This window comes from Dendrobium catenatum, unplaced genomic scaffold, assembly GCF_001605985.2.
Source record: "Dendrobium catenatum unplaced genomic scaffold, ASM160598v2 fragScaff_scaffold_1211, whole genome shotgun sequence".
NCBI classification, from domain to species: Eukaryota; Viridiplantae; Streptophyta; class Magnoliopsida; order Asparagales; family Orchidaceae; genus Dendrobium; species Dendrobium catenatum.
Window position 1 is genome coordinate 423,196 of NW_021319673.1, and position 19,159 is coordinate 442,354.

Sequence of the window (19,159 nt, forward strand, 5' to 3'; positions counted from 1 at the left end):
TTTCAAAACCTTGTAATTTAGGCTTCATTTAAGACAACTTTTGAAGACTACTTTTTCAGTGCTTACGATAATTTTTTTTAACTAAAAAACTTCTATAAAAAATAGTAAAAAAGCTTATCCCAAACAAAACCTTAAACTTTTTCTTTATATTTCAATTTCAACAAGCAACTAAAATAATAATAACTGGTGAATTATGCATTAAAATTTAATAAATCAAGCGATTAAATGCTTCATAAATAAAACTGAACTATAGAACTTTAATGCATGATTGCTCTTTTTGTTGTGCAGATTCTACACTATCCTTTTCACATAACCACCATTCAAACTGCATATTTAACACATTTTTAGGTTTCATTTGGAACGGCTTTATTACCGCTTCTTAAAGCAGCTTTTTACTATAAAAAATTTAATTTTTGTACTAAAAAGCTGCTTTAAGAAGCAGTAAGAAAGTCGTCTCAAACAAAGCCTTAATCTCAGTAAAGAAACTTTGACATTAGAGATAGTCACCAACTCATTTACATACCGAAAATTAACTTGCCTCCATTATCAGTACTCCGTCAGCTTCAAACGTGGAACAACATTCATTGACTGCAATTCCTGTGACGAAGCAGGTAAGGATGAGTAGAACTTATCGTCAGGATGAAAGTCTAACACTTTAGTTTCCAAAGTAATTTTGCATTTGCAAATATAAAATCTCTCAGGCAATTTTTCCAACAGGTTTAAATTTAATTCAGATTTCGGGTCGGGTCAGTTCATACCTGAAAAAGAAGCTTGCAAGCATATGGCAGTTTCAAGCTAGACATACTGTCCCCAGTTTTGCACATTGAACACCAAGATGTTTTTAGCTTGTGATTATAGTAGCCTAACAAACCGCATTGCCTGCAAACCTGGAACATAACAAAAGATAATTTCAATATTCGCCTCAAAGGTAAAAATTACTCTATCCGAGAATATCAATTTTGGAAAATTTGTCATGAGAAAACAACTTTAAAGAGAGATAAACTTCGGCTTGTTTGGGACGGCTTTTTTACTGCTTCTTGAAGCAACTTTTTAGTACAAAAATTTTAATTTTTATACTAAAAAGCTGCTTCAAGAAGCAATAAAAAAGCCGTGCCAAATGAAGCCTTCATACCATTCTTAAAGCAATAATAAGAAAGCGGTCTCAAACAAAACTTTATTGGCAAAAGATGCAAAGGTCATAAGTATGGATCTTAGAATCCTTTGATTAGGCAATTATTCTCAATGTAATGCCATCTAAGAAAATTAAATATGTTTTACAAAAAAAATTAATAAGGATAATGTAGCCATGTATTCTTAGTTTGAATTTGAGATTGCTAGTCACACTCAAGGCAACATCTCAATCCAAGAATATTACTCTAAATTTTAAATTTTTTGGATTGAAATTGTTGACATGATTTATGATAAAATTTCCATTGAATCTTTTATTGTTGTTGAAGATTTTCATAAAATAAGATGGATCAACTTTTGATAAGTATCATCCTAAATTTTCTTCCTAAAATGGTTTAACTGATAATTATTAAAGCCTTATTGGGCTTTAAGTGATTAGATTCAAATCTTCTATCTCCTCCATCTTTGGATGTGGACTCTGGTCTGCATTCAATCATATTATAACTTATCCTCTATAAAAATCGCTAATGGTAATCAATCACTCCTATTCGTGCAATTGAGGGCATTAATTCTTCCATGAAAAATGTCCTCGTATTTCTCAAGACTTTCCATTAGTCTTATTTCAATAGCAAAATTGATTGGCAATAACTGTGACATTTGATTTTCTCATGATTGTATCCCTGTATACAAACTCAGCATCTAGACGAGTTATAGGAACTGAACGAGGCATTCACCTCAGTGGAGCCCGACCAAGAAAGCTATTTACCTCAGAAGAGCCTTATTGAGAGAGGCACTAGCATTAGAGGCATTTTTGGATTCATGCTATTTTAACCATTCACAGAAAATAATAGAATTCTAGACCCTCTTATCCTAACTCACACATCTCCCCTTCCTCGCCCCGCCGTCCTAGCTTGTCTTACGAGTAGACTCAAGGTGTTTCCACGGACAAATTTAAATCCAACATCCTTAAGTATGAAAAGAGTGCGGACTTAAAGCCATTAATAGTTGAACTTGATTTTTCTCAATATAATCCCACCCACTCCATAAGGGCAATATCTGATTATCATGTGCGCAAAAACATATTGAAGTGGATTTCCATTCGATTTGAGAAGCATTCAGCACTTAAATTATTTTTTTTCCTAGTATTTCTATCAGCTTTCAAATTTGCATACTTCTTTACCAAGGCAATTACATGCCAACGCCATAAATTTCGTTTGGGAAAATTGATGTTTTTTGACAAACCAACAACAATTTGAAGGGGGGCATTAGCTGAATTTATGACCTTAGCCAAATTTTGCCAAATTAATTTCAAAATTCTTGTATTGAGGCTATATTATTACAGCTACAAATTTCACGTAATTGCCTAGCATTTAGGAGTATAATTGTAGGCTTCTTATTCTGGAAGATTTGTTTGATGTAATAGCTGTAGTTTAGCATTGTATTATGCCTACATCATGAGAAATCAAGTATGCAAACAAGCAATCCGATTTACAACCCTAGCATTTAAAACTCCAAAAAAGATGTGTTAAAAGGTTCTCTTCCAAAAAATAAAATTAAGAATAGTAAAAATCATCATTTACATTCAATTGAAAGTTAATGTGCGACTACCTGAACTTGATAAGGGTCACTTGATAACATCAGCCGTTCATAGATCAGCATGCTTGCACCGTATGCAATCAAGCAATCACGTTCCATTTCTCCCAAGCGTAAGCCTGAGGACAAATTAATGGAAAAAGAAATAGAATGCCAATTAGACTTCAAATAAATGTGTATAGACTGCCAAATGCAACATTTCAATGTCATTATATGGTGTATAAATAACCTCCATCACGAGCTCTTCCTTCCGTTGGTTGTCTTGTCAATGTCACGCGAGGTCCAAAGGACCGAGCATGCATCTTATCAAGGACCTGTAGCACCAAAAAGTTTAACTAAAATATACACCAGTATCCATGACGATAAGGACATCCAATATGACATATGTAATTCTAAATAAATCTCCAGCAAAAAACTAACAACTACCATTAAAGTAAGAGCTTGATGTTTATTACTTCATCTTTGTGAGCCTGGGATATAATTACATGGCTAATGCTGTAAACGAGAAGACTAAATCAAGACATACTCTGTGTGTCCTGTAATGGCCTTGTTTAAACAAGGACTAAGGGAGCTCAATGAAACACTGCACGTTAAATTAACCTAGCAAATATATATGATTCATGTTATCGTAGTATATAAGCAGTTGATTTAAGGTTTGAAATTACAAAATTTGGTATTGAGGTATTTTTTATTCATGAGGCATAGAATAAACCGCATACTTAAATGGTTAAATTAATTAAAAAAATAAAATAATTAAGAGTAATCCTCCCTAGAACTCAATCATAAATAATGTCAAAAAAAATTGAGCTCGGTTTCATCCCAATAAAGCAACAACAATAACAACATCAAACATTTATCCCACTATATGGGGTCAACTACGTGAATCTTTTTTCTCCATTGTGTCCTACTAAGAGTCAAATTCAAATTCAATTCTAATAAAAATGGTCATTTATAATATTTTCTAACTAAGTCATTTTAGATCTACCTCTATCTTTTTTAATATAGCCTCCTAACCGGGTCCTTAGATGCCCGACAATTTATGTGACCAAACCATCTAAGGTGACTCTCTCTAAACTTATTTTCCACTGGAGCTATTCCAACTTTTTCCCGTAGATATTTATTTCACATTTGGTTTTAAGTGTAAAGCCACTCATCGACTTGAGCATCATCATCTCTGCAATACTAATTTTATGCTTCTCTTTTAATGGCCAAAATTTTGTGCCATAAAGCATTGTGGGTCTCACCACCATCTTATAAAAATTTTCCTTAAATTTGAGTGGTACTTTTCTATCAAACATCAAGTCTGATGCATTCCTCCACTGCAACCATCTAATTTGAATTCTGCTAATAATATTCCCATCTATTTCACCATCGCTTTAAATATTCGATCTGAGATATCTAAAACGTGCACTCCATGTATTTGATTTTAGATCCACTCAAACAAAAACTTTTAGACTCTAAGGTTGACCTCAATAGTTCAAGTTTTCTTTCAACTTCCTCTCTAGTCTTATCAACAAGAATATCATTACTAGAAAACATACACCAGGGTATATCCTCTTGCAAATGTCTAGTAAGAGCATTCATGACTAAAGCAAAAAGATATGGACTTAAAATTGATCCTTGATGTAATCCAACTGAATTAGAAAAATATTTGATCAAACCACCTTGTGTTTGAACACAAGTAACATCTCTTGCATATATATCCTTAATGACTTAATATAAGCATTATTGACTCCTTTCTTTTCTAGAACTCTTTAAAGAACTTCTCTTGGAACTTTATCATATACTCTAAATGAATAAATACCATATGTAGATCCTTCTAACTCTCTCTATACTTCTCCTTCAAGCCTCTTAACAAAAGTATAGCTTCCATAATAAACCTAACTAACATAAATCCAAACTGATTTTGAGAAACATACGTATCACGTCATAACCTATGCTCAATTACACTCTCCCATAATTTTCAAGCATGACACATTAACTTAATTCATCTATAATTTGCACACTCTTATGCATCATATTTATTCTTAAAATATGAACCAACACACTCCTTCTCCACTCATCTAATATAGTTTAAGTCTTCAAAATAATTTTGAAAATTTTAGTAATCCAAAAAATTAGTTGATCTATGCATTTTCATACCTCCATTGGAATATTATCAGGTCCCACTACTTTTTCGTACTTCATTTTCTTAAAGCATCTTCAAATACTAATAGGACGATAAAAATAAAATTTTCTATTTTTATTTAGGATGCTAAGATCACTAAAGTCAATCGTATTCTCACAATCTTTACTAAAAAGATTATCGAAATATCTCATCCACATATGTTGAATATCTTTTAAGAAAATATTTTTTAATCTTCATCCTTAATGCAGTTCCCTTGAACTAGATTTTTACTTCTACCTCTTTGCTTGGCTAACTTTTTTTAGAATATAATCTATTAAATAAATCATTAAAAGCAAAATTCATTACATCATATATTACTTTCTTAGACTCCCTAATGATCCACTATATGTTTTCCAATTTTCCATGCTGCTATATCTAAACCAATTTTATAACAATGCCTTGTATTTTTATCTTTTCTTTGGTTTCTACCACCAACTATTTTTTCTATTAACAACTTTTTCATTTGATTCTTCAAGCAAATACTTTACAACATTCTTAATATCACTAACTAATTTTTCCCATATAATATTAGCTTCCTTATGAATAATCCAAATCTTGAGATCTTGAATCTTACTCTAAAAATTATTTTTATTAGCATTATTTAAATGCCTCATGTAATCTTAGGATAATATATTATTTTATATTTTATATTTCACAATTTTATCTTGAAGTGTAAAGCTAATAAGTAATGCTAGGTATACAAACTTTCACCAAGAATGACTTTACAATCTTTGCAATCTTAATGATATATTTTTCATGTAAGAAAATAATCAATCTGAGTTTTATTATTTTTATTCTCATAAGTGACAAGATGCTCTATCTCTTTTCCTAAATAATGTATTACCAATTACAAAATTATAACAAAAACTAAAAATACAACAACTACATCAAGCCTTTATCCCACTACGTGGGGTCAGCCACTTGAATCTTTTTTCTCCACTGTGTACGATTCAGAGTCAAATTCTTATTTAAATCTAATAAAGAAAGGTCATTTCTAATATTTTCTAATCAAGTCTTTTTAAACAATAGAGTTATTGAAAAAGTTAGATTGATTTTTATCCATTAAACATGTTAGAATTAAATAGCAAACATAAAATGAAATAAATCATATACATGCTAATCATAGTTGCTACATATAATTAAATGGAGTCCTATGGGTGATTTTTCTGGATTGTTGTTGACCTTTGAACCATCTAGTGGATTACAGATTGCAAGCCACTCTTTCTTGACCCAAAACATGTGTTGGAAGTGGCAACAATCATAGAAGAAGAGGTGCATTAATATCTAAGAAGGATCCCTATGTGCACCAAAAGAAGAAAACCTTCTAGTCCCGATTAGGCTGATCAGCCTAATCTAGGTTGAGTTGCGCTGTTCAATTCAAACAAACCTAATTTATGCAGGATTGAATAGAGTGTACCATTTACATGCATAATGAAGGAGGAATATCTTGGTTGTATTGGGATATGAATTATTATAAAATAATTAAGTTATATAATGTGAAGACCACAAAAAATAAATTTAAAAGTTTTGAGCTAGCTTACATAAACTTATTATGCCTCATTTATTCAATCTTTAGCAAATAAAAGTAAATCAATAGATTTATGCTTATAAAGAACATCATAAGTAGGGAGAAATATCTTTATTATAAATAAAATTATCTAATAAATATCCCATAATTTATTACTTTAAAACTTCTTTATATAAGAAAATATTATAATGCTATATAATTAATAATTGTGTTTTTAAATAACTATTTTGATATTCTATAATAATTTAAAATATAATAAGTATCGTAAGACCACCAATATATATATCTTAAAACTCTTCATGCTGGTGATTTTATAGTGCATTTGACGTAAAGAGCTTATCTATTTCTTATGATAGTCAATTATTTTTCTAAATTTAATAATAAAATAATATCTTTTTTTTTAAAAAAAATATCATAACTAAAAAAATGATGTGAGTACATTAAGAGTAACTATAAAACATTATTAAAGAAAAAAAAAGATATCATGATAACATATGATACCAAATCCTTAGGAATATAAAAACAACAAAGATTCATTTGGATCACCTTGCTTGAAGCATAGTTGTGGGCTCCGAAAATTCGGCCCCGGCCTCCGCTCGCTCTTCTTTATTCGGCGAGGGAGTTTTAACGAACTAAGTTCCGAGGTAAATTTTGGAAGGCAGATGTGTTTGTAGATAAGACACTACCCAGAGATTTCGCCCTCATTTTGTGAGGACTTTATGATCTGAGTTCTGGTTTCCTATAGGCGCAAGCCCCTATAGTTAATTTCCCCTCCCGATCACGAGAGAGAACTTTCGATTAAGGCTAGTCATCGATCAGATACGTAGGATATACGTGCTGGAGAAGCGCGCAAAAGGTAGGGAGTTAACTTCACAGTCGGCGGGCTCCTGTTCTGGCTTGCGATCGAACGGGAAGGGAAAGCCGTGGAAGGAGCGGGGTCGATCGGCCAGAGGGAGGAAATCGGGCAGCTCGAGGCGCTCGAATTCGGTCGGGTAGCACACGAAAGGGAGAAATTTAATCCCACAGCCCGCGAGCTCTGGCTTGCTTCCGATCAGACAGTCGTAACTTTCGTTCCGACTGAAAGGGAAAGTCGCGTGAAGGAGCGAGGTCGACCGGCGTCGGAGGGAGGGGAAGGAGCGCGTAGAAGAGAGAGCTCGGGCGAATTTTGCGTGGAGAAGAGGAAGAAATCCTCCACGAGGGAGCTTTGGGTCGGTATTTGAAGGCGACCTGGGCGCTCGTTCAAGGTTCTGCGAGGGATTTGCGGGAGGTGACCGATTCGGCGCTGTCTCGGCGGTATTTCGTGCAGGATTCGCGGGATTTGTCGAGCCTGAGGTTTGCGAGATATCCGGGATTCAACGGAGCAGAGGTATCATTTCGTTTTTTTTTTTTTTGTTTCCTCTTTTTTTTTTGATATTATACGGAGGTCAACAATAGTAAACATAGAAGAACGATGATAGGTTTTTTTTTTTTTTTAATCCCTGCCTCATCCAGTAATAGAATTCAAAGTCTCATATCCGCTAGAGAGTCAAAGCTCTTAAGTGCTCACATCTGATCCATAAGGCTAATGAGCATCTTGACCATATGTTTCACAAATTGGGCTTTGGTGAGATGCTGCAGTAGCAGATGGATTAAGTTTAATGGTGATGGATGCAAGTGTAGAAGTAGATGTAGGCACAAGATCCTTTAATTCAAAGCAAAAACAAAAAAAAAACATTGGTACCATTTTATAGTTGCAATCCTGATATGATGAAAGAATTGCCTCTAAAGTGATAGAGAATTGGACCTGATCTTTTAATTGTAACTCACGCTAGATAATTAGATCTTCCCAAATCTAGATGAGTCTTGAAGCATTCAGAAAAAAATATACCCAAAATTTTTTGAGATGAACAATTATATGATGGGATGTCTTCAAATTCAAACCCACTAAAAAATAATGTCTAATTCAACCACTGGTCACATCAAACTTTGAAAGACAAGTTTTAGTATTATCCACTCACAAAAGATTACCAAACATAGAACCCATGGAATATATAGTGGAGTTTTTGACATAATTTAAACAACGTAAGAATCCAATCTAGATTGCAGTAATAGCCAGTTCATCAAAAAAGTCAAAATGGGGTGCCATTTTAGCAAACACATTGCGTAACCACTGATTTTATAGGAGATTCAAGAGAAAAGTCCAGTGAAATATACTTCTAAAGATAGTCTAGTAATTACATGAGAGTTCAATGAAATGGTCACAAACTAAATTTAAAACAGATGTAAATTTGCAGATAACTTCAAGGTTTGAGCGACTCGATAAGAATTTGTCAACAATAAAAAAAACAGTGGCCTAACAAGTTCAATTTCTTTACTAAATACAAGAGCATGTTTTCCCTGATATGTGGATGTATGCTTATGAGGAATGATATTAAATCTTGATAAAAAAATGAAGGGAAATGGCAAATGACACCATCCGAAAAATTGGCAGGAAAGGAGGAGTTTGGGATCATCCAAAACAAAAAGAATTGAACGAGCACCACGTCAGAGGCAGCAAAAAATCCATTGAAGGCAAGAAAAAAGAAGGCAATACAAAAGTTTCTCTAGGTGCAAAAGGGATAAAGAAAAGGCCTACGCAAATGGAAGTGCAAGAGTGACACCAATGCCAGAGAGCAAGTGAGCATACACAGCATAACCAACGAAAATCAAGCGCAAGATCAATGTTTACATGGTGCAAAAACATGCAAGTGAGAGCAAACTCGGCTGAGTAGAAAGGCATAACCGCAGAAAGCGAGTTTACTGGCAAAGCGAGCGAGAGAGTACTTGGATGCATGAGAATAAGGATGAGCAAAATAATACCTAATAAATGAGAAAAGGATCTAGTTTATGGTTCACAAACTTATATCCAGCATGAAATGACTATCAAGCTCAAAATCTGGAGAAGCTTTCATGCTATTCAAGATCACATAAACTGAAACACAACTGTAAGGAAACATTACCATATGTTTCAACTTCTGGTAGTAAATAGGCCCCATAAAAATATATGCTTGAAGGGGCTTTCCAGAAATACCTGCAAAGTTCCAATGAATTTACTCACATCATTAATAAAACTGGTTATTTATATAAATGATCCACACACTCGGCAAATATCTGCTAGTACTGAAAAAATGGTACAAAATTGCAATTTTAAAGACTGGATGCACCCTCGCCAAAAATGTTGTTTGCTGGACGTTGTGTTCTAAAGGTTTCTATCTGTAGCAAAATTTCTTCAAATTTTCTTAAACATTGTGGAATCACTCTCCAAAATTTCAGTTCTTTGATCTGAGAGATGTCCTTTCTACGATCTAGCACCTCTGCTCATTGTTGAAGTTCTCCCACAGTTTGCGATAACTTGTCAAACTCTCAACAGTGTTTTGCACTCATAATTAATGCATATGAATTCAACATGCATATGACACTTACGATGCAGCTATAAAGGAATTCCTACATGCAAACTTAATGTGAATGTTAAAACTCATCTCAAGTCTCAGACCTATTAGCATATAAACAGCAATACAATAATTTTAGTATACAAGCTCTATAAATAAATAAAAATTCAATTTATAGTTCCTACAGCTGTTGGCAGCAGAAGGATGATAAAAACCAGTAGAACAAGCAATCAAAATTCAGTGCTCCAATAAGCTTTTATAAGCTGGAGCAAGTTATCGATTTCCTAGCTCTAAAAAATTCAATTTATGAAGTCCATTAAAATGGGCTAAGCAAGACAAGCAAAACAAAAATGTTCCTAGCAGCAAAAGGATGATGATATATTCACTATTTTAAATTGCAAAATACTAGGTGTGCGCGCCTCAAAACAATTTCGATGCAAAACATTTCGAGGAGCATGCCTTGAACATTGCTCTGAGGAGTGCACCTGAGATTGGCTAAGGCGCACCTCTTGTCTCATTGGATGGAGGCGTGCACCTCTATGAATTTTTTATTAAAACTATTCAACTGTTGACTGAATTAAAATAGAAATAAAAAAAGTGAGAAACAGGAAAAATCTGAACGGATACACTGTTGCAAAAAACAATCGAATAGATGCATTCCTCCAGAAAAGACATCTTCTTTTGGTTTTAGTTCAATCAAGATAGAAAGACAGTGTTCAGAATTGTTTATCTTTCTCTAATTCACATAGAATGAGCCCAATCGACCACATTAGTTTAAGTAAAAAAATTACTATGTAATTAAATAAAGTTTTTTTTTTTTTGGAAATGAATGAAAGGTATCCATTAAATTTCAAGACCCCGCGCCGTTGATCTTTGAGTTGGGCGAGATGATTTTTAATTCGAAGACCCCCCACAGTTGTATCTTTGATCATGGCGGGATGATTTTTAATTTGAAGACCCCGCTGTTGTATCTTTGATCCAGGCGGGATGATTTTAAATTTGAAAACCTCGAGTCATATTGTTGATCTTGGCGAGAAGAAACAACGACAAGTGTTGTTCCAACCTCCCTTTGCGGGGAGAATTCGTCGGGGGACTGCCAAATTTTTCTAAGAAAAGAGAGTTTTGAAGCAGTTGGAGAGCATATATGTTAATTGAAATTCTAATTAAAAAAATAATTATTAATTAATCAATTAAAATTCTAATTAATTAATTAGTTAATTAAAATTCCGATTGAATTTCTAATTAAATCTTAAATTTAAAATAAAATGAATGGAGAATTTAATTAATTAATTAATTTATTTATAAATTTAAAATGCAATAAGTTAAAACTCATTTCAATTTAAGTAATAAATTACTGTGCAATTAAATAAAAGTTTTTGTTTGCAATGAATGACAAGTATCCATTAAATTTCAAGACCATGCACAGTTGATCTTTGATTCGGGCTGGAAGATTTTTAATTCGAAGACACCGTGCCATCATATCGTTGATCCGGACAGGATGATTTTAAATTTGAAGACCTCGAGTCATACCGTTGATATGGGCGAGAAGAACCAACGACAAGTGTTGTCCCAACCTCCCTTTGCGGGGAGGAGTCGGCAGGATACTACCGAATTATTCTAAGAAAAGAGAGTTTTGAAGCAGCTGGAGAGCATATAATTGTTAATTGAAATTCTAATTAAAAAAATTAATTAATTAAAATTCTAATTAATTAATTAGTTAATTAAAAGTTCAATTTAATTTCTAATTAAATCTTAAATTTGAAACAAAATGAATCGTGAAATCAATTAATTAATTTAAAATGCAATAAGTTAAAACTCATTTCAATTAATTAATTAGTCAATTAATTAACTCAATGAATAAAATTCATTTAAATTATTTCATTTTAATTAATTTAAAAAATATGAAGTAAAAAGAAATAATAAATAAATGTTTGCACTAAAATCAACCTGTGTATAACAATCTCACTAAACTCAAACTAAAAAACAACTCAAACAAGCCCTTAACAGACTCAAATTCAACTAAACACAACACCTAAGCAAAGCTCCAAGTAAACTTCTCCAAGTACAGGGCCCATGTACCCGCAAACATAAAAACAAAGGCTAATTTAGTATTGTAAATAAAATTACATTACTAAAAACAAAAGAGTAAAGTGATTTAACAAAAAATTATAGTGCTAAAAACAAAATTACAAGCAACTTCCAAAGGAATCCGTAAGACTCATCCAAAGCTAAAATTACAAGCAACTTCTGAGAGAAGTCATAAGACCTATCAAAGAAAATCATAGGTAACTTCCAAGAGAAGCAGTAAGATCAATCCAAAACTAAAATTACAGGCAACTTTCATTGAAAGCCGTAAGACCTATCCCAAAACCAAACGAACAAGCTTCTTCCAAGGGAAGCAGTAAGTCCTATCTCTTATAAATTAATAGGCTTCTTCCAAGAAAAGCAGAAAGACTTATCTCTAAATTTTCGGACAACTCCAAAGCGAAGTCGTAAGCCCCATCCTAAATCAAATCTATCAAACTTCTAAATAAAGCTGTAAGTCCCATCCTAAATCAAATTATTGGGCAACTCCTAAGTAGAGTCATAAGCCCCAAGCTAAATAAATTAACGGGCCTTCTAATAGATAAAACCCCAAACCATAATTTAAACCCCCCAAAACTAAAATTCATACATATCAACTTCAGTTTATTCTGGATCCCTGAAAAGATGCAACCTATGGCTGTTAATTAGATTCCCTAGACACTACAATAAACAGGTTGTTAGTTTTGGTAGATTGAAACTTATGGTATTCCAAAGATGACGTAACAATAGGATCTTGATCTTGTCTATCTCCATCCCTCACAAATGAGACTAAAACGTAAAATTCCTAAGCTACACTGGAGTGATTCATCCTTAATCGAGAGTTCTCTCTTATGAAGTAGAAGGGGTAATTAACTATGATGGCTTGCGCTCATAGGAAGTAAAGGAAATAGATCTAACCAAACCCTGATACAATCCTCAAGGAAAATCTGGTTAATTAAATCTGAATCCACCTTAAGAAGAATGGAATCCTAAGTCTGAAAAGCATAATTCATGCCAAAAGCGTCATTTTTCTTAAGCGAATAGACTTCTGGCGACTCCGCTGGGTAATAATTCTCTCTCTATCATTGGATGAATTATTGAGTAAATTATATACATCTAAAAGATGTTCTTTATGTCAAATTAATGTTTCTTTCTGCAATAGAATTCCGAGTTTGAAATCAAGGATAACTTTAATTCTTGCAAGTCATATGATAGGTTACCTGAATATGGCACATGTTAACAATAATGACTATAAGTCTTAGGGAAGGATTGAGGGTACAGTTCCCTCAAGCTGTCATTAACACTGGCCATGCCGGCGCCTCCCTTCAATTTGAAACTATTTATGAGGTTATGAAGTTCCTTCCTGTCAACGATAATGATGAAATTATATTGCCTAAAGCTGACTAAAATGTAGCTCCAATGGCGCCAAGGAGCTAATTTGCCAAAGGACCTGATACAAGTGTGAATGAGAAAGGCCCCAAAAGGATCTCTGTGTTTTTAAGACTGTCAATGGCACCTTCCGTGAATCCCATCGCTTAGAGAAGGGCTTATGAGCCCCAACCTGAAGTTGGTCATCATTGATCCAACTAAATAAAGCATGAATGAAAATGAAGTTCTCAAGGAGTTTACTTTTACTCCTGAGAGGGATAATGCTGAGGCCTCTGTCTTTTGTACCAAAATGTCAAGAAAAGCCAAGAGAAAAGTCAATGCCTGCTTTCGAGATAATAGTTGGTAGCTAAACTCTGACCCAAGAGCTATCACCTCATTTGAAGGCCAATATCCCTACAAATAATGGCTTTAAGCCATTACGATGTGTAAAAAGGAACAATTCCAAAGGGGAAGTGATGTGAAACCAAATGCACAGGAGCTCATTAAGGAATTTAAGAATAAATCGGCAAAATAATTCCACTCAATAACTTATTGTGATAACAAGGCAATTCACTAAAGATTCTTGGTTTTTAACTTGCTTAGGCGAAGGAGCACATGTAGATTAACCAATCCTTGTAGATAAACAAAAATAGTAGCAAAGCTAAGAGCTATTAAACAACAATCCACAATTTAATAATGAGAGTTTTCACCTCGGGGATTGTTTACTCGACTACACTAGGCTTAGGCGAGAGAAGATTTTGCATGCTAGAATCGAGATCACCACTAGGAAGATGATGCCAAAGACCTTCGTTGACGGATCGGTAGCCGATGGTGATGAGGATGGTGGGTCGCCGACAATGATCCAATCGTAGTCTTGGAATTGATCGTCTAGAACTTCTACGAGAGTGGGAAGGATACGGTTCAAATAGTCGTCAACAATGTCGTCGAAGCCGAACCCGACGTCGAAGAACGGTGAGCGGGTGATGCGAATGTCGCCGTAGGTGTCGAGCACAAATCCGCTGTCAATATCGGGATCTGCCATGCATCTTGCCAGCGTTAAAAAAAACACCACTAAGGAGAGAAGGAGATATGATGTGGTGGAGGAGAGCACTTGTGGTTTGAGAAGAAGGAAGAGGGAGAGGAGAGGGGCGGCGGGATTCCCAAGAGGAAAGGGGGGAAGCCGGCGGGTGCAAGGGGAGATGGGCTAGGGTTTGGAGAAATTAGGTTTAGTGGATTGTTTTAGGTATTTAATCAAAATCTGAATTTTAATTTTAGTTTTGATTAAATTAGGAGGGAATTGATTTGAATTTTAAAATTTCAAATCAAAGGAATTAATGTATTGAATGGGGAAGTTAAGGAGGGGAGCCCAAAGAGGGGGGCGGCGGGTTCTAGGGAGAGAGGGGGAGGAGATTAATTCAAAACTTGAAATTAATTTCAGGTTTTGAATGAAATTGGGGGGAGATTTAATTTGAAATTTGATTTCAAATTAAGTAGCCATTAATGCTTTAAGTGGGGAATTAATGGGGGAAAAAACCATGCATGGCCGGCGGGTTCAAGAGGGAGGGAGGGGTGTGAGGGCAACTTATGAACTTTCCAAATCAACACATAAGCATTAGGAAACGTTAATATGAAATCCACTTCAATTTGAATTTCAAATTGATTTAGATTTGAAAGTTTCCTAATTAGGTTTTGACAAATTTGGAAATTTTTGAACTTCAATCAATTGAATTTTGAAATTCAAAACATGTGGGGGAAAGGGAAGAGGCCGACGGTTGAGGCTTGGGAAAAGGGAGGTGGAGAAGGGGTGGCCGGCGGCTAAGGGGGAACCGGTGGGTGGATTCCCTAGGTGGCCGGTGGGGTGAAGTAGGAGCTCGGATTGAGGACAAACGGGATGGGGATTTGGTGAGGTGAGGATGAGGGAAGCACAAATAAGATGAAAAGAAACTTAACAACGAGTCGCGGACTCTTCCAACGACTGGTGAGCCTTGCGATTGCTCCCCTTGAGCTCTCTCCCTTCTCTAGCTCTCATGCAAGAAGAAGTAAAAACAAGATAGAAATTTTCATTCAAATATTCATTAACTCATATTACAATAACAAGGACCTATATATAGGTCTCAACATAAAGAAGAAACAAAGACTAAATTGCCCTCGGGGCTACATAATGACTCAACTCATAGTAGGGGTACAATAGGGATACATAGAGAAACTAAAAATGCATAAATAAATCTAAAAATATAAACTCTGAATTATGGCCGTCGATCTGCGATTCTTTCGGCAATACACATGCTTGAACCTCTGATCGATGTCCTCATCAGGAAGTGAAGAATTCCTTTTGGGAAGTACCTTGCCAATCACGACAGCCAATAAAGAAGGAAGATTCAATCTATTCATGAATATATGAAATATTGAAGGATGTCAAAGATAGAAATTTATATAGAAGGTTGAAAAAGTCTAAAAGTGAAGCAATCATCCCAAATGCAATCCATTCCTGAAAAGATAAGATTTCAGAGATACCTTACTGACAAAATATTAAGCGCCCTTCTAACTATAGAGAGTTGAGCAAAATCCCTCTAGCATTGGTCAGCGCCCATGTTATGGAACAAAACAGTTGTGAAAACCTTGTAATAGTCTAAGTATGAAAGATTTGTTCGAGGCTTTAGTTTCGGATTTAGATAAGTTATATATATAGGTGAGGCGTACGCCTCATGCCAGTAAGGCAAGGCATGCTTCAAGGCGGCCCTCAACCAAGCTAAGGCGCAAGCCACATAAAAAAGTTCGAGGCATAAGCCTCGACGCATACTTCACTGGAATTGCACTAAGACGGGTGTAAAACCCAATCATGTAAATCGTAAGCGTCGCGACGCGTTTCGACGCACTGCAACGAAAATAGATGAATTTTTGAAGTTGTCAGAATTTTATGAAATAATTTTTATAAAATTCGACATGAAATTCAAATCGATTTGGTATAAAGGACTTAAGGTTAATTTAGCATGGATTTAAAATTAAAAATCGGCAAAATTTACTTAAGGGTAAATGACTAAATAACCCTTCCTAGCTCTAAATAAATCTAAGGCACGTAAGGGCGCATGCGTCATTTGGTTCCCCCTTCCCCCACCGCCCAAATAGGCTCAGAGGGACCGAAACTTTCGATCCCTTCTTATTTGCTTCATTCGATCGAAAGCAAGAGAGGGAGAGGGCGGCGAGCAAGGCGTTGGGACGAGCGGCGGCCGGCGGTTTCCGGCGGTGGTTCTTGGAGGAAATCGAAGGGAGAGCCATAGGAAGGAAGAAGGTGAGTTCCTAAATAAAAAACCTCTTTGTTTTCACTTAGATTTCTTATGTTGAAAATGTTAAGGTTTCTCCAAAACTTAGAATATTTCAAGAAAAATGTTAAGGAAAGTTTGAGGATGGATTTTAACCACAAATTTGAAGTTTTCCCCAAATTTTGTTAGGTTTTCAAAAATTAGGGTTTTTCTAAATTTTGAATTCTACAAAAATTTCTTAATTAATATTGTTCCAAATGGTCTTAGGAAAGTTTTTAATGTTGAAAATTAGAATTTTTCAAAAAATTTCAATTTTTTTAAATTTTAATTTAAAATAATATGAAAATGCTTAAGCCCTAATTATTAGTTAAGTGATGGCGAGGTTTTGACATGCTAATATGATGAAATTAATGAAAATTTGGTTTCCAAAATTATGGTTTTAAAGCAAAACCGAAAATAGAGATTATTTTAATTTAATTTAGGAAATGGTAAAGTGTTAAAAAAAGGAAAATTATGGATTTAGACAATATTTGGATTTTAAAAATTTAGGATTGATGTAAATCCAAAAATAATTACATTATAATGCTAAATTAATGACTGAGCATTAAGGTTAGTGTTAATAACAATTAATGAAAATGACATTATAGTTAATGAGAATTAATGAAAATAAATTAAGAGTAATGTTAATGGCATTATAAAATGAAATGAATTTGAAAAAAGGTTAATGTTAATCACACTAAAATACTCATGTAATGAAAATGAATTAAGGTTAATATTTTCTTTTAGGTTTTGGAAGTGGGAAAGGAAAGGCGCCTAAAGGCAAAACGATGATTTGTGCACGTCCGATAGGTTGGTACATGTGATTGTTTTAATTTTAGCATATGTTTCTTCTTTAAATTTTTTATTGAAAAATGCCATCTACTTTAGAGCATGTTTCTTTCATTCATGGTTTAAAATTGCGCAATATGAGGCTCGCCTTTGCGCAATTCCAGTAAAAAAAGCCTCGATGCTTACACCTCGAGTTTTTTTTATGAGGCTTGCGCCTCAACTTGGTTGAGGCCCGCCTCGCCTCACTGGCATGAGGCTTACGCCTCACACTATATATATTAAAACTTACATAAATCTTGAAGTAAATGTCCGACATTGGACTCTATAGGAGAGGAGGAAGGAGAGAGCAATTCATCATAATAATTATTCAAATAAAGAACCCCTTATAGATAACGATGCTGATGACTTATGAGTTCTTATGTGATATGTCATTGCTATTTATTTTTAAAAATTGAAATTATATTTTAAGGAAAAGAATACTGAGATTTGGGAAAGATAGAATTTTGAGTTGAACTATATTTCATGTTGTCTTATGATTGAGATATTTTGATTTCACTTCATATCTTATACTTTTTTATGTTTTATATTATTCACTCATTAGTATATAAAAAATTTATCATTTTATGTTTACGCAATCTTTTGATTTTGAGGCTTACGCCTCAATACCCGAATACGCAATTTTAAACATTGCTTTCATTGAATGTAATGTCCTTAGACAATATGTAATGGATAGTTGATGCGAAACAAACAAGAATTGCACGGGAATATTTAAAAGAATTACGATGCTTGCTACTTTAAGAATAATGTTTCGTAAGGCGAGATTCAAGAGCTTTCAATTGTCAAGATTATTTTGGCAAGCAATTACAAGACTATAAGTTTGGAACAACTGAAGATAAATATGAAATTATCACAATAAAAACAAATATGTAGTAATACAATCCCACGGTTAATATTTAGAGAGTTCACTATGAGTTACCATGCTCACTCACACTCAAAATACGGCTTAGCGGAGAAAGGTCTTCAGCACACCCAACGATGCCACGAGGACGGTCGCAATGCCAATGGTCTTAATCCATGGAAAGGTCGACGGTGGAGGGGTAGCCACGGATGGAGGAGTAGATCTCCCAACGAGATGTCAAGGCGTCTTAGGCTTTTGAAGATCAATCATATGCGCTAAGCAGTAGAGGATGCGCTTGACATATCTTTCCACCGTCTCGTCGTACTCCCAATCGGGGTCGTAGAAAGGAGAGAGAAGAATGTCAATCTCCCCACGATCGTTGTAGGCAAAACCGTGATCAACCTCGGGATCGGCCATACGTCATTGACATGAGATGGCAAGGGAGAGCACGAAGGAGTATGCAAAGAGAGCAAGGGGTGAAGGAGAGAGGTGGCAGCTTGAATAGAAAGGAGGGAGAGGGCCGGCGGCTTCAAGGGGAAGAGGGCTAGGGTTTGGAATCTGATTCCAATAAGTCTCCCAATAAATCTGAAATAAATTTCAGACTTAATTAGTTTGGAGAGAAACAAATTAGGATTTGAATTCGGATTCAATTTGGGTTGAGGCTAGGATTGGAAACAACTAAAGGGAAAGCCCATTAATGGGGCCGGTGGGTCCAAGAGAGAGGAGGTGGGGGTTTTGTTTCCAAAATCTGAAATTCATTTCAGGATTTGAATGAAATTGGGGGGAGAATAATTCGAAATTTGATTTCAAATTAATCTTGCAATTAATGCCTTAAGTAGGCATTAAGTGGAGAGGGCCCTAGTAGGCGGGCGGCATGGAGAGAGGGAGGAAATTTGGGGAGGTGTTTAGGAGGTTTCC

General features: G+C 34.8%; 1 protein-coding gene across 1 annotated transcript in view; it reads right to left on the reverse strand.

Annotated features, from left to right (window-relative positions):
* Nucleotides 1-204: 204 nt before the first annotated feature.
* Nucleotides 205-19,159, reverse strand: part of LOC110093163 (DNA-directed RNA polymerase III subunit 2) — a gene marked incomplete at its 5' end in the record, with an annotated part of 109,826 nt that continues 90,871 nt past the window's right edge. Inside the window, 5 exon segments of the mRNA XM_020817965.2 lie at nt 205-597; nt 759-887; nt 2,737-2,840; nt 2,951-3,035; nt 9,395-9,465. Of these exon segments, the coding sequence (XP_020673624.1) occupies nt 547-597; nt 759-887; nt 2,737-2,840; nt 2,951-3,035; nt 9,395-9,465 (440 nt within the window). The 3' untranslated portion in view covers nt 205-546.